The sequence below is a fragment of the Sceloporus occidentalis genome, unplaced genomic scaffold (genome assembly GCF_023333645.1).
Source record: "Sceloporus occidentalis isolate IW3139 unplaced genomic scaffold, rSceOcc1.0.p SCAF_4, whole genome shotgun sequence".
NCBI lineage: Eukaryota > Metazoa > Chordata > Lepidosauria > Squamata > Phrynosomatidae > Sceloporus > Sceloporus occidentalis.
In genome coordinates, this window is record NW_028316984.1 from 33384629 (window position 1) to 33398196 (window position 13568).

The 13568-nt window shown below is 37.6% G+C and overlaps 1 protein-coding gene across 1 annotated transcript in view; it reads left to right on the top strand.

The window, feature by feature from the left end:
• Nucleotides 1-13568, top strand: part of TTN (titin) — a 317246-nt gene that overhangs the window by 161832 nt on the left and 141846 nt on the right. Inside the window, exons 141-156 of the mRNA XM_089523020.1 lie at nt 101-166; nt 344-421; nt 1901-1981; nt 2380-2454; nt 2635-2709; nt 2904-2987; nt 3530-3877; nt 7093-7176; nt 7407-7490; nt 8622-8705; nt 8841-8921; nt 9553-9639; nt 9838-9918; nt 11444-11917; nt 12158-12610; nt 13346-13429. Coding sequence (XP_089379146.1) covers nt 101-166; nt 344-421; nt 1901-1981; nt 2380-2454; nt 2635-2709; nt 2904-2987; nt 3530-3877; nt 7093-7176; nt 7407-7490; nt 8622-8705; nt 8841-8921; nt 9553-9639; nt 9838-9918; nt 11444-11917; nt 12158-12610; nt 13346-13429 — 2319 coding nt within the window. The remainder of the gene's footprint in view (nt 1-100; nt 167-343; nt 422-1900; nt 1982-2379; nt 2455-2634; nt 2710-2903; nt 2988-3529; nt 3878-7092; nt 7177-7406; nt 7491-8621; nt 8706-8840; nt 8922-9552; nt 9640-9837; nt 9919-11443; nt 11918-12157; nt 12611-13345; nt 13430-13568) is intronic.

Sequence of the window (13568 nt, forward strand, 5' to 3'; positions counted from 1 at the left end):
GTAGATATAGACATTGTTCAGTTTTTGTCTTCTGCTGCTTTGCATTCTTTCTCTTTGTGATCTCATATATCTACAAGTCCATTCTTTAATATCTTTAAAGTGCCTGAAATACCCAAGAAAGTGCCTCTTGCTGTGCCTAAAAAGCCAGAGCCTCCACCAGCAAAAGGTATACGCCCATCAAATCAGTCTTCTCTTGTATTTGTTCAAATAATTTTAAATGTGGTTCTTGTGTGTGTAAATATAGTGGTGCTTTGATTGTCAACTCTTTGTGTTGTGGTTTGTTTGTTTATTTGTTTGTGACACTACACTGGTAAATCACTTTCTTCAAATTACATCTTTGAAGTGCCACCAAAAGAACCTGTCCCAGAGGAAAAGGTGCCTGTTTTTGTACCTGAAGAAGTGGAACCAGTACCAGCAAAAGGTACATCCACCCATTATTAAACTTCTAGTAAAGCAAAAATCTTGAATATTGCATTTTTGTATCAGAAGCAGAGTAGATTAATTATCCCCTTCTTCTAAAATCATGACAGTACCTCTTTGTTTAGTCTTTTATTCATATTTCCTTTATTTTTATCTACTAGTAAAGCCCACTAAGTTCAATGCAGCTTACTCTAAGTAAGTGGGCATAAGATTGCAGACCCAATTTTAATAATAAGCCAAATCTTCCTTATTCCAAACATTATTGATCTTGTTTAATGCTTCATTTTCTCTGTATATTTGTTTAAAATTGATTTGCAGATATTTCTAAAAATTTATAAAAATAAATAATTACAGGCAAATATCCATAGCAAAGATTTCTGCAGCTATTCCTAAAACAAGAGCTGGAACCAAGACTAAAGGGGAAACAGACAGGCAGACTTCCAGCTGCCCCTTCCGAAGGCGGATTAGGGCTGTGGCAAACACATGCCACAGCCCCAATCCACCTTGAAGCCTGCCAAAATAGGAGCTGCAAAGATCTGCTCCTTTTTTGGCCGGCAAAAAGCCACTTTTTCCCGCTGCATCGCAGCATGTAAATGCCATGCTGCCAGAGTACCTTGAAACCACCCACATCTGGGCAGCCATCTGACTGCCAGGCGACTTCAGGGCAGCGTCATTTAAACACCAGTGCTCCAAGGTCACCCAGATGGCGGCTTAAAAGGGCCACCTGTTTGGGCCCTAAGTACAGAGGAATTTTAAGCTGCAATCTTAGACATATTTACCTGGGAGAAATGTTTTTTTGGGGTGTGTTATAAGTCAGTAGTAGAGCACATGATTTTCTGAAGATCACAGGTAGGGCTGGGAAAAGAACTTGGAGAAAAACTGTTAGTCAACGTAGATCCAAAATGCACTGCAAAAATAATCCAGTTTGGGACTGCTTTCACTACCCTGGTTCAGTGCTGGGAATCTTGGGGATTGCAGTTTATAGTGGCAACAAAACCCTGACAGAGAAGGCTAAATGTCTCACAAAAGTACAGTTCCCAGAATTCCCTAGCATTGAGTCAGGGCAGTTAAAGCTGTTTCAAACTAGATTATTTCTGTAGTGTGTTTTGGACCATAGACAACATGGAGGTAGATGACTAATGGTTTGACTGAGTATAAGGCATTTACCTATATTCCACTCTGTACTGTGGAATTTATTTCTAAGTTAACCATGCACTATATGGTTTCTCTTGAACAACAGACTTGCATGTTATATGCTAAATTGCTTCTGAAACTGCGTGGAGTTTCATAAATAGTTTTATGATATGGCTTGCTGGGTAGAAGGGATACTATATCCATTAAAAATGTCTCAAATTCCAATAGGTTAATGCATGAGCATAAGGAACAGTGTTTGCCTCTCCCCACTGACGTATGTAGTAGTGCTCTTTTTGAAATGGAATAAACATAAATAGTACTTAATCTGGAAAAAATATGTTTAAAGTCCCAGAAGTTCCAAAGAAAGTCCCAGAAAAGAAAATTCCTGCAGCTGTTCCCAAAAAAGTGGAGCCTCCTCCTCCGAAAGGTACATTAATTTATATAGTTCATCAGCCCTGCATTATCTTCTTTAAACTGTACTAACAACCTGAGCCTCCATGCAAATCAAAAATCTTGCTTGCTACTGCCTTCAGTGAAACTAGAACGATCATATACACAAAATATTTCACAGTTGTATGTCATGAAATATCTTGTGTTGGTTCTGTCTATTTAATGTCTGAAAATTCCTTTGTCATTTTTATTGTGGTCTACTATTTTGTCTACTGAGTTCTTGAATTGCTGCTTCTTCTTTCTTTTGATATTGTGCCAATTTCTTGCCTTTCACATGAATCTTATTGTCTTTCATGGTTGTTCTTCTTTATTAACATTGTGTGAAAAGTGTGACATGAAAAATATATTCTTAAACTACTATAACATCTTTTAAAGTGCCTGAAGTTCCTAAACCTGTTCCAGAGGAGAAAATGCCTGTTCCCAAAAAGGTGCCAGTTCCACCCAAAAAAGGTACTTCCAATCTTTAAAACAAAACATAAAAACATTAATTCATACTTTTGTAATTATTTAGATTATTCAGTTAAGTATTAAAGCATCCTAATAAATAATTCAAACTTTGTGATGTTTAGTAAAATTATTTGCAGTGGATTGAGATCAGAAACTTAACATAATATAATAATATCTTTAAAGTGGCTGAAGTACCTAAACCTGTCCCAGAAGAGAAAATGCCTGTTCTCAAAAAAGTGCCAGCTCCTCCACCAAAAGGTATATATTCACCTATATAATATATGGAAACATCCATCGTGTGATTAACCAACAATGTTATTCCATTAACTAAGAACTCAAATTAACTAAGCATCTTTTGTATGTGTGTCATGCTATATGTCTGTGCACTGGTTATAGTCTTCTTGTTTGATCAATGCTGTGCCAAAAGTTAAAGTGGTGTTATGTCTTTCAAGTACCTGAGGAGCCCAAGAAAATTATCATTGAAAAGAAAGTATCTGCAGTTCCTCCTAAAAAAGTGGAGGCACCACCTGTAAAAGGTACATCTGTTCTTATTTGTGATAATCCATTCTTCTATCATGTCTCTAGATTCTGCATGTTTGCTTTTTAGTCTGTCAAATATGTGTTGAGCAATTCATCTCATGGGTGGTTGTCCATGTTTCCATAGTATGTGTTTCTTTCTTATTCATATCTTGCAAACCATTTTAAAATGTCTACCTAGATTCTTTCTATTTGCATTCTAAAACAGCTATCTACTAGTAAAGTCATTGAGATACATAAGTTGGGGGGGGGTAACAATATATACCCATTGCTAAACTCAATTCTATATACTTTCCCTGAATGTCTTGAAAATATCATTTTCTCTTAATCCCCTCTAATATCTTCCAGTCTATTAGTATTAACTGTCATTTTTACTTTACTATTATAGATATTCTTGTTATTCTTATTTAGAATTTATTTATTTATTTATTTAGAAGTTATTTAGAATAACATCTTGTACTTATTTTCATTTTATTTTGTGTGCCTTTTTTGTACCAGCAAGTCCTTGAAATAATAAAAAATGTTAATAATATCTTTAAAGTGCCTATAGTACATAAGAAGCCCATCCCTGAAAAAAGAGTTCCTGCTCCCACTCTCGAAAAATATGTTTATGAAGAATATGAGAAGTATGAGACTTATGAAAAGACTGAGGAGTTCCTGCAGGTAGAAGAGGGTGAAGAACCAGAAGAATATGAGGAAGCACCAGAACCTGAAGTATACGAAGAAGCTCCAGAAGAACCTGAGGTATATGAGGAAGCTCCAGAAGAACCTGAAGTTGAGCAATATGAGGAAGCTCCAGAACCAGAAGAACATGAGTATTATGAAGAGGTTCGGGAGACTAAGGAGATTGAAGAATATGAAGAAGTGTATGAGGTTCCAGCTGCAATAGGTATATCAATTCTTCTTTTGTTTGTTGTCTGTTTCCCCCAGTTGAAACTCACCTCAGATCTCCTATTTCCTGGGTGTTCAATGCTTCAGTATTTACAAGAATCCTTCTGAGAGAAATAATTCTCATAGTGGGTGAGAATTGTTGTTAATGGGGGGATTGTAACCAAACTCACTATGATTAAAATCTTCTGGACTTGGTAGTTTGGTTTCTTTGCAAATAACTAAGAATTTATTCATAAAATATTTTTAAGTGCCTGAGGTGCCTAAGAGAGTCATTCCTGAATAAAAAGTTCCAATTTCTGTACCTAAAAAAGAAGTTCCATAAATAGGTTTTTGTTGGTTTTTCGGGCTGTGACACCATGTTCTAGAAGAGTCTTTTCCTGATGTTTCACCAGCAGCTATGGCCGACATCTTCAGGGAGTTTCATCAATACATCCTACTAAGCCTGTTCCTTTATGTAACCTGCAAACTCAGGTGTGAAACAGACCATCCCAAAAGTTTGGGCTGGCGGCGGCCCGTTTTCCTGTGGAGGGACGCCGCAGCAGCCAAACTGCCCAGCGTCCCTCTGCCCCCAAAAGAACCCGGAAAAACCGGATTCTTTTTCAAACGCCGCACATACGTCACAAATGTGCCATTGGCATACTCGTGATGTAAGCGACGCACAGCAATGTCTATACGCTGTGCATCGCTTACATCAAGATAGCAGCTCCCATGTGGACGGGAGACCGGCAGGATGGTGGTGGCGGCACGTTCTAGGGTTCCGGAGTGTGCGGTTGCCGAGCACTCCAGAACCTTAGAATTGGCCCAAGGACAGTGCTTCCTGCCCGTCCGTCCCAGGCCTCAGATAACCTTTTATAGGTGGCCATGATCATTACATTTCAGTTTTTACTAGCTCCCAAGTTCACAGATAGAATAACAAATAAAACAAGATCGATTTTAATAATGCACTTATTGGTGAAATAGATAGTAGCCATTATTCATAGCACTTCAGTTACATATTAAGAGATTTGACAATGCTTCCAAATAAAGCAAAAACAAAAGTGGGGGACATATAGAAGGCCCGTCACAGCAAATAAGATATATTTTGTACATTAAATTGGTTAATATTTTCCCTCTCAGCTCATACTAGAGTCACAGTATCCAGTTGGTCTTGGATCCAAATTGGACGGTTGAGAATGCAGTATAGTATATAGCCTAATTGATCCTAATTGCGAATATAGTATATTGCCTAACTGGGTCTTTAATGTGGAAAAAAATCAGACTAAGGGGGAATACAGACAAGCAGAAAGAGGCAGCAAGATCGTTGCCCTTTCTCCTGCAGATCGTTGCCGTGGTGACCATATGTCACAGCCACAATGTGCCATGAAAAAGGAGCCGCAAAACACAGCTCCTTTCTCTGCTGCTGCCAAGGTGCCATTAGCACCCTGGAACAGCACAGTGGTGTCTCATGTGCGCTGCACCGTTTGGACGCAGCGTACAAGGCACATCATTAGCATGTGTGCCAAAATGGTGTCTGGACAGCATGGTAGGGCTCAGGGGCATGTGGATGCTCCGCTCTCCCGAGCCCTAAAATCAGCCCCAGGCTGGCGCTTTGTGCCAGTCTGTACCGAGCCTAAGTTAAAGTTAAATATTCATAAAAATGGAGGCTTGAATTTAAAGACACTTCCACATACTGTGGTACTAGAAGCCACTTACACATGTACCACATGTTTGCTAATGTCCTTCTGTCTTAATCTCCCTGGAAGCATGAAACTAACCCCTGAGGTTTGAGAGACTTTTTCAACATTACTTTCCAGGAGATAGAGCTGTAGAAGATAGGAGCCAAGTCACATACGTTTCAGTATGTTTGGTGACATATTTACTGATGTTCTTTATCTGGAAACCAGAGACAGATCCATTTAGTTCAGTGATTCTCAACCTTTGTACCATCAAATGTTTTCCATGAGCAGGGACGTAGCTAGGATTTTAGGAAAGGGGGGGGGGGGGTCCAGACTAAGTGCCACCATTATAATGGGGCTTGAGTGCGGCGGCGCAGCAGCACACACCATTCATTTTTCTAATGGAAGGGGGGGGGGTCCGGACCCCCAGAACCCCCCCCCCCGGCTACGTCCCTGCCATGAGGTGAAGTGGTGTCAAGCCACTTTGGAAGTGGGGCATTTAGATGGCACTCGCTTCCAAACCAGGCAGAAACCACATCAACGCTGTACTCCAGGGGTAAAACCCAAACCAAAAAGAACCCGGAATATTCTGACTTAGCCAGGAAAATACGCACCTTCAACTATATACAGTATAAACATCCTGATGCCAAAGGAGCAGTCTATCCTAACGCTTCATATCAACGCCCCAACAGAGGGGTGCATTAAAAAAGGACAGAGTCGCCATACCCAAGCGGTCAGGGTGGCAATGCAAAAAACTGAAAGTGTGCTAACTCCAATGAATGTAATTACAACTTACACAAAACAGACAGTCCAAGAGGGGGCATGGGGTCACCCCATGGAAAACATTTTATGGTACAAAGGTTGAGAATCACTGAACTAAATGGATCTGGGGTCAAGAGGGGTGAAGGGGGCATGTAAGGGGGAGGGCGCTCCATAATTGTGCTTTGCCAATGTTTTACTGGGGACACCAAAGCTCTGATTCTTCAATCCTGGTGGATTGAAAGTGCAACTGTGTGGCTGTTCAAAGGGGCAGCCATCCAATGGTATGGCATCTAGGCAGCAGACAGTCACCGGTGGTGTGTTTGTGGGACAGTGTACATGCATAATGGGGATAGGACAAAAAAATTACACAGTGGCTTGACTTGACGCCACCCTGTGCAGTTGGGTCGTGCACATTGGGCCACCTTAGGAGTTGCTGGTGCGGTCAGCAGGGTTTCAAACAGCTTTTTGGAAAAGTCACTTTTTCCTACCTGTCTGTTCCACCATCCCCTAGATCTTCCAGCCATCATGGCTAGTGTTCAGAGATTTGGAGAGATGAATCCTAAAATATATGGTGGACAAAGGTTGAGAACCATTAGCATAGCATAGCGGGATGTTAAAAATTATTTTATCTGGGGATTGGACATGAGCTTTCATCCACACTGACTGCTTTTAAGTTTGTGTGTCTTCCTTCTTTATTTATTGTGAGTTTGTGTGTGAAATCTTCAGCCTATTTTGGTTATTGTTACACTTCATGATGAATCATTCCTTCTTTTAAATAAAATCAATATTTTTAAAGTGCCTGCAGTGAAGAAGAGGCCAGTCCCAGAAGAAAAAGTACATATTGCTGTTCCTAAAAAAGAAGTGGCTCCCCCACCTAAAGGTACACATGCTCTTCACTATCATTGTGATACAAGCTGCATTGACTTGAATCTTGCATCTTGTCTCATTCACAGTGTATTTGTGTATACGTATATATATGCCGTGTTCCTTCATTTGTATGTATTGATTATATGTGTCTGTGTGTCCACTGTATGCGACCTTACATTTTATGTTCTCTTCTAAGATTCCAAAATAAATTAATAACTAAAAATAAGCACTCTGTCTTTAAAGTGCCCGAAGTGCCTAAGAAAGCGGTTCCTGAAGATAAAGTGCCTAAGACTGTGCCAAAAAGAAAAGAGCCTACACCACCTAAAGGTAGATTCAGAACTGAAAGGGAACTTATTTTTAAATTCTTATATTTTCATATCTTTTAATATTTACATTACTGAAATATCTGCAATAGTTGGAAACATAGTCAAGCATTACAAATAATGGTCCAAAACTCCTGGAGGGCTGAAGGTTCCTCACACTTGCTGTACATGTAGAGGTGAAATGCAATAAGCCAGTCAGGAAACAGCTACAAATGTCATTCTGCCTCTGAAAATATGAGAAATGTTGAAAACAGAATAGGTATTTCTTAAAATATATATATAATTTTGTTTTTGATGTTATATATATATATATATATATATATATATATATATATATAATTAAACATTCTAAGAGAAAACCACTATTTTTAAAGCTCCTGCTGTTCATGAGGAAATTTTCTTGGAAGAAAAGCTTACTTATATTATGTCCAGGGAACAGGAAGTGCCTCCATTTGAAGGTAAATCAGCATTTTATTTTAAATCACAAAATAAGTTCAGTTTAGAAGATAGTCAGTCATAGTTCCAGTTTGCATTAAATATAGTAAAAAGAATGCCAAGATTCCTTATTTGTAGAATGGATGCCATCAAATCACCTTATCAGGTTTTGTGGCTCTTTCATCAAAATCTCCCATTATAAATATTTGTCCAGGTGGTGGTTGGACTTAAAAAAGAAAAATGTTCCATGGTGAGTCAATAGCTGATCTGATCAAACATGGAAGTGCTAATTGCAGCGCCAAAACATGATGCAAAGTATCCTATTAAGCTTTTCTCCTCCAATAGTTGGAATACAAACTTGTCTGGCCAAGCAGAGGTGTGTGGGAAAGGTTCTGGGCTATAAATAAGCAAAAGGGAATGGCTTGTCATTCAGTAGGGAAAAGAAGAATAATTCAGCTAAAGAAAGAAAATTAATTGTTTGCTCTGTTAGCCAGTTAAAGTTTAAATGGCAAGGAAAATAGTATAGACACGAAAGTGCATGTTATAAATGAATGATCTTTCTTCGGTGTTTAATAGTTCCAGTGTTATTACTGTGTAGCTTCCTATGTTATTTTTGTCTGTTCGTATTCATTGTGTTCTGTCTTCCTGTCTTCTTTTAATGTTTCCTTGTAATTTCTAAAACATACTAATATCTTCAAAGTGCTTGAATTGGAAGAAGAAATTCCCTCAGAAGAAAAAGTTCCTGTTGGCATTCCCAAAAAACAGAAAGCTCCCCCAATTAAAGGTACATAACATCTTGCCCAAATCAATGACCTTCATAGTCCTTTAAACACTTTTTAAGTCTGTTCACCATTTACTTTTGTCTCATGCATTTCACATTGTGGTCTTGACACTCAAAATGACACTAATATCTTTAAAGAGCCTCCAGTGCCGAAGAGGGCTGTACCAGAAAAGAAGAAACCTACTCCTGTCACTAAAGGAGAGCCACCACTTGTTACAGGTAATGCACCTCTAGATGGCAATTCGAATCAAGCCAGTACTGTCTCCATTTTATTTTCTCCTTTCCCTATCTCTTTTGGAATTGAATGCTTCAATCAATGATTGATTGATTGATTGATTGAACTGAATGCTTAGTGGAAGACAGACTAATTAACTGCCATTTTAATTGAAAATAATGTCATGCCATTTTGGAGAATAATAAGATGCAATAAAATTCTTTTCAGTGTTGAAAATCTGACCTCTTCCAGTTGGATGCTTATATAAACCAGATATTTCACCTGTAGCTAAATGTTTCTCACAGTATGTTAATCAAACCTGAAACTCTCCCAGAGTGATTTGTAAGAAAAAAGGTTTGCTCTTCAGCATGTTTACTCTAAAGTAAACATGGGGTTTGAGTGTGAAATGTGTTTAGGACTACAGGCTTAAAATATGCTTTTTAATACACAATTTGAGCTCATCCAAAGCACAAATAAATACAGAAAGAAGAATTGTCCATAAGGGCTACTTTTCACTGTAGTTCTGGACAGGAAGAAATTATATCTACAGAATATTTAAAATATGTGTTTTGCTACAGTACTTTGTTTTGTCTTTGTTTTGTCCTGTGTTTCTAAATAATACTAATATCTTCAAAGCACCTGAGATTCAAGAGAAGACTGTCCCGCAAGAAATAATTCCAGCTACCACAATCTCTAAAGAACTGGAAATTCCAGTAACTAAAGGTACATCAAATTGTCAGTGAAAAAATTGTGTATGTGTTTGAAAGCATTCAAACAAGCCATAATCACAGTGCATTACTGTGAATTTTTTGAATTTAGTATACTAATGTCATAAATTGTTTCTCTTTGTCTCTCTGTCTGCCTGTTTCTTTGTGTTTACATTTTTTTAACAAATCTTGCAACAAACTAATATCTTTAAAGTGCCTGTGATGCCAAAGAAAAGGATCTTTGACGAACAAGTATCAGTTCCAGTATTTAGGAAAGAGGTCACAGAAAGAGAAGGTATATGCACTTTTAATTTGGTGTTTTTTGTTTAAATCGTATCTGTCAAATGTTCTGTGTTGCCCATCCCAAGTCCAGGTTTTCAGGTATGTTAGTGGTATTTCTGGTAGCTTAATGATATACTAATTGCCCATTTACATTATTAGAGTAAATACTGAATAAATATATATTTATATACAGTAATAGACAGAAATAATTTTAACATGTTTTGATAGGCTTTCTTTTGTCTATCTGGTCAAGATGTAGTATATCTGAAAACCCTTTCCATAAAAATTTAAGCAAGGCAAAGAAAAGCTGGGAAAGCAAAAGGAAGATAGAATGACAAACTGATATAAGAGGTGGAAGTGAAGTTTTTTTTTCATAGCTTAACTGAAGATTTGAATGGCCAAATTTCACATCCATTTGAGGTGGAGTATGTGATTTATCAGGAAAATTATTATAAGACACTTTAGGACTGTAGTTTTTTTTAAAAAAAAAAACCCTGTTAGTACTGGTTTCATACTTTAGGCCATAAGTAATAAAGGGGGCATAGTACAGTACCTCTAACTCACATGCTGTGTTTGCCTTTAATCACATATATCCTGCCACCCATTTTATATATAACTGAGGAACACCCAATTCTGCTGGCAAATTGACGTAAAGACACCTCACTTCAATTTCCATATCTTTATAGAAGACATAATCATTTTAAATACTTAATCCAGAAATTGACCTGTTTCTGAAGGTACATAAGAACTATAGAAGTATATTACTAAATCAATGAGGTTGGGGTTCTGTGTGTTCAAAGTCTTTGTTTACCTCTCTCTCTTTTTGTCATATGATCCCCTAAGTATGATTTTGTATGTCTTTAAAAAAAACTAATATCTTTAAGTGGCAGAATCTTATGAAGAAATTATTCTAGAAGAAAGAGAGGAAAGAGTTCCAACCATCATTCCTAGGAAACAAGATGTTCCAGCTACTGAAGGTACATTGTTTCTTCAAAGTTAAAGCAACAAAAACACAAGAATTGAAATTTTTTTCAGTCACTTCATTCTTGTTAAGTTTGATGTTACTGTTTGTTTTTTGTGGTTGATAAATTCTTATAAGGAATTAATTTTATTTAAAGTGCCAGAGATGTCCAGAAAAAGAGTGACAAAAGAGAAGTTATCTGCTGCTAAACTTCAAAAGGCAGAGCCAACCCCTACACATAAAAAAGAAGAATCTACTTCTATACATAAAATAATACAACCTCAAGTGCCAGAAGAAAAGATAGTTGTTTCTAAACCCTCTGAACCAGAACCTATTAGTATATCAAAAACAAGAGAACCCCAAGCACCCAAAGAGAAAAGAGCAACTGCCAAACCCAGAATAGAAGAACCTAGTGTGGTACTTGAAACAGCAGAGCTGCAAGTGTCAGAAAAGAAAGTAGCCATTGCTAAACGCAAAAAGATGGAGCCAGTTGTGGTACCGAAAGCTATAGAAACTGAAGTACCAGAAGACAAAATAGCTAAAAAACTAGAACATATTGAGATTCTTGAAACGGTAGGGACTCAAGTATCAGTAAAGAAGATAGCTGTTGATAAAGCTAAAAAAACAAAGCTGGTTATGGTGCCTAAAGAAGAGCCCCAAGTGCCAAAACAGAAGATAGCTGGCACCAAACCCAGAAAGCCAGAACCTATTGTGGTGTCTGAATCATTACAGCCTGAAGAGGAAGAAGAGGAGATAGGTGTTGCTGTACCTCCCACACCAGAACACATTGTGGTGCTTGAAGCAGCAGAGCCACAAGTATCGGAAATGAAAGTAGCCATGGCTAAACATAAAAAACCTGTGCCTATCATGGTGCCTAACATCACAGAGCCTCAGGTGCCCAAACAAAAGATAGCCATTGCTGAACCCAAAAAACCAGAACCAATTGTGATGCCTGAATCATTTGGGCCTGAAGTGGAAGAAGAAGAAATATCAGTTGTAGAATCCTTAAAAGCAGAACATATTGTTATGCTTGAAACATTAGAATCCAAAGGTCCAAAAAAGAAAGGAGTCATTGTGAAACCTAAAATACCAGAGGCTGCCCCAGTGCCCAAAAAAGCAGAGCCTCAGGTGCCAAAACAGAAGATAGTTGCAGCCAAACCCAAAAAACCAGAACTCATCATGGTGCCTCAAACAATGATGCCAGAAGAGGAAGAGGAGGAGGAGGAGGAGGAGGAGGAGGAGGAGGAGGAGGAGAAGGAGGAAAAAGTAATTGCCAAGCCCAGAAAACCAGTACATTTTTTGGTGCCTGAATCAATTGGGCTTGAAATGGAGGAAGAAGTAGAACTAGAACATACTGGTATGATGGAAATCCTAGAGACACAAGTGCCAGAAAAGAAAGTAGCTATTGCAAAACCTAAAAAACCAGAAGCTGTTGTGGTGCTTAGAAAAGGAGAGGAACGGGTGTCAAAAGAGAAAATAGTTGTGGCCAAATCCCAAAAAATAGAACCCATCATGGTGCCTCCAACAACAGAGGCCAAAGAAGAAGAGGAAATAGTCATTGCTAAACCCAGGAAACCAGTACAGCCTGAGGTGGAAGAAAAGAAGATAGTTATTACTGAGTTCAAAAAGAGAGAACGTACTGTGACACTTCAGACAGTGGAGCCTCAGGTGCCTGAAGAGGAGGTGATGATTGTTAAGCCTGGAAAAGCAGAACCTGAAACTGTTGAATTCACACCATTAAAAGGTAGATGTCATCTCAAGCAGGGGAGGGCAAATCTTAATATCTTAATAAATGTTTGTCTTGATTCATGTTAAAAAATTTAAATTTTGTAATACATTCTTTGTGTCTCATAATATGTAAATAGTAATATGTCAAAGCATGCAAAGTTTTAATGTCATGTCTTGGTCCACATGTCTTGTCAATTTTCTGTTGTTCATATTTGTCAAATCTGTTTGTACAGCTGATGCAAACTAATATCTTTTAATGATTGAGTGTACATAACGAATTTCTTCTACAAAAGTAAGTAATAGTTCATTTGCCTGAAAAATCAGTAGTATTGGGTACTGGAATGAAAAAAAATCTCTTTCGGTTTACTTGATTATGAATACCTGGTCATAAAATGTTTCTTTACTACTTATTGCATAAATATATGACTCACAGCTTCTTTCACACCCAAATATGTATACATACTTCCTTTTATTAAAAGGGACACATAGCATAATGAATTATAAACCATAAGATCAAAAATTATAATGAAAAAATATACTACTATTTTTAAAATATACTATACAGAAAGCAACCTGATTTGTATCAAACACCCATTTATGTGATTTTCTTGCCAAAATATTAATGTCATTACATGTCTTTCTGTCATGTTTTGTCTGTCTGAAAATGTATTTTGTTATCTTTTGTACTTCTTTATATTGTGTTACAAACTATTGGGAATTTTTCAAGTAAAGCGTACTAATATCTTTAAAGTTCCTGAGGTGCCCAAGAAGGCTGTGCTGGAAGAGAAAGTAACTGTCGCAGTGTATAAGAAACCAGAGCCACCACCTACTAAAGGTATACTTTATACCTAAGCCTTAATACGATTGTGGTGAAAAAATGTGATAATGCCCTCCTCTGGAAAAAAAATTACATTATTTTTACTTCTTTCTTTGAAAATGGACTCCATTTCTTAATTGGAAATCTTATAATGGGC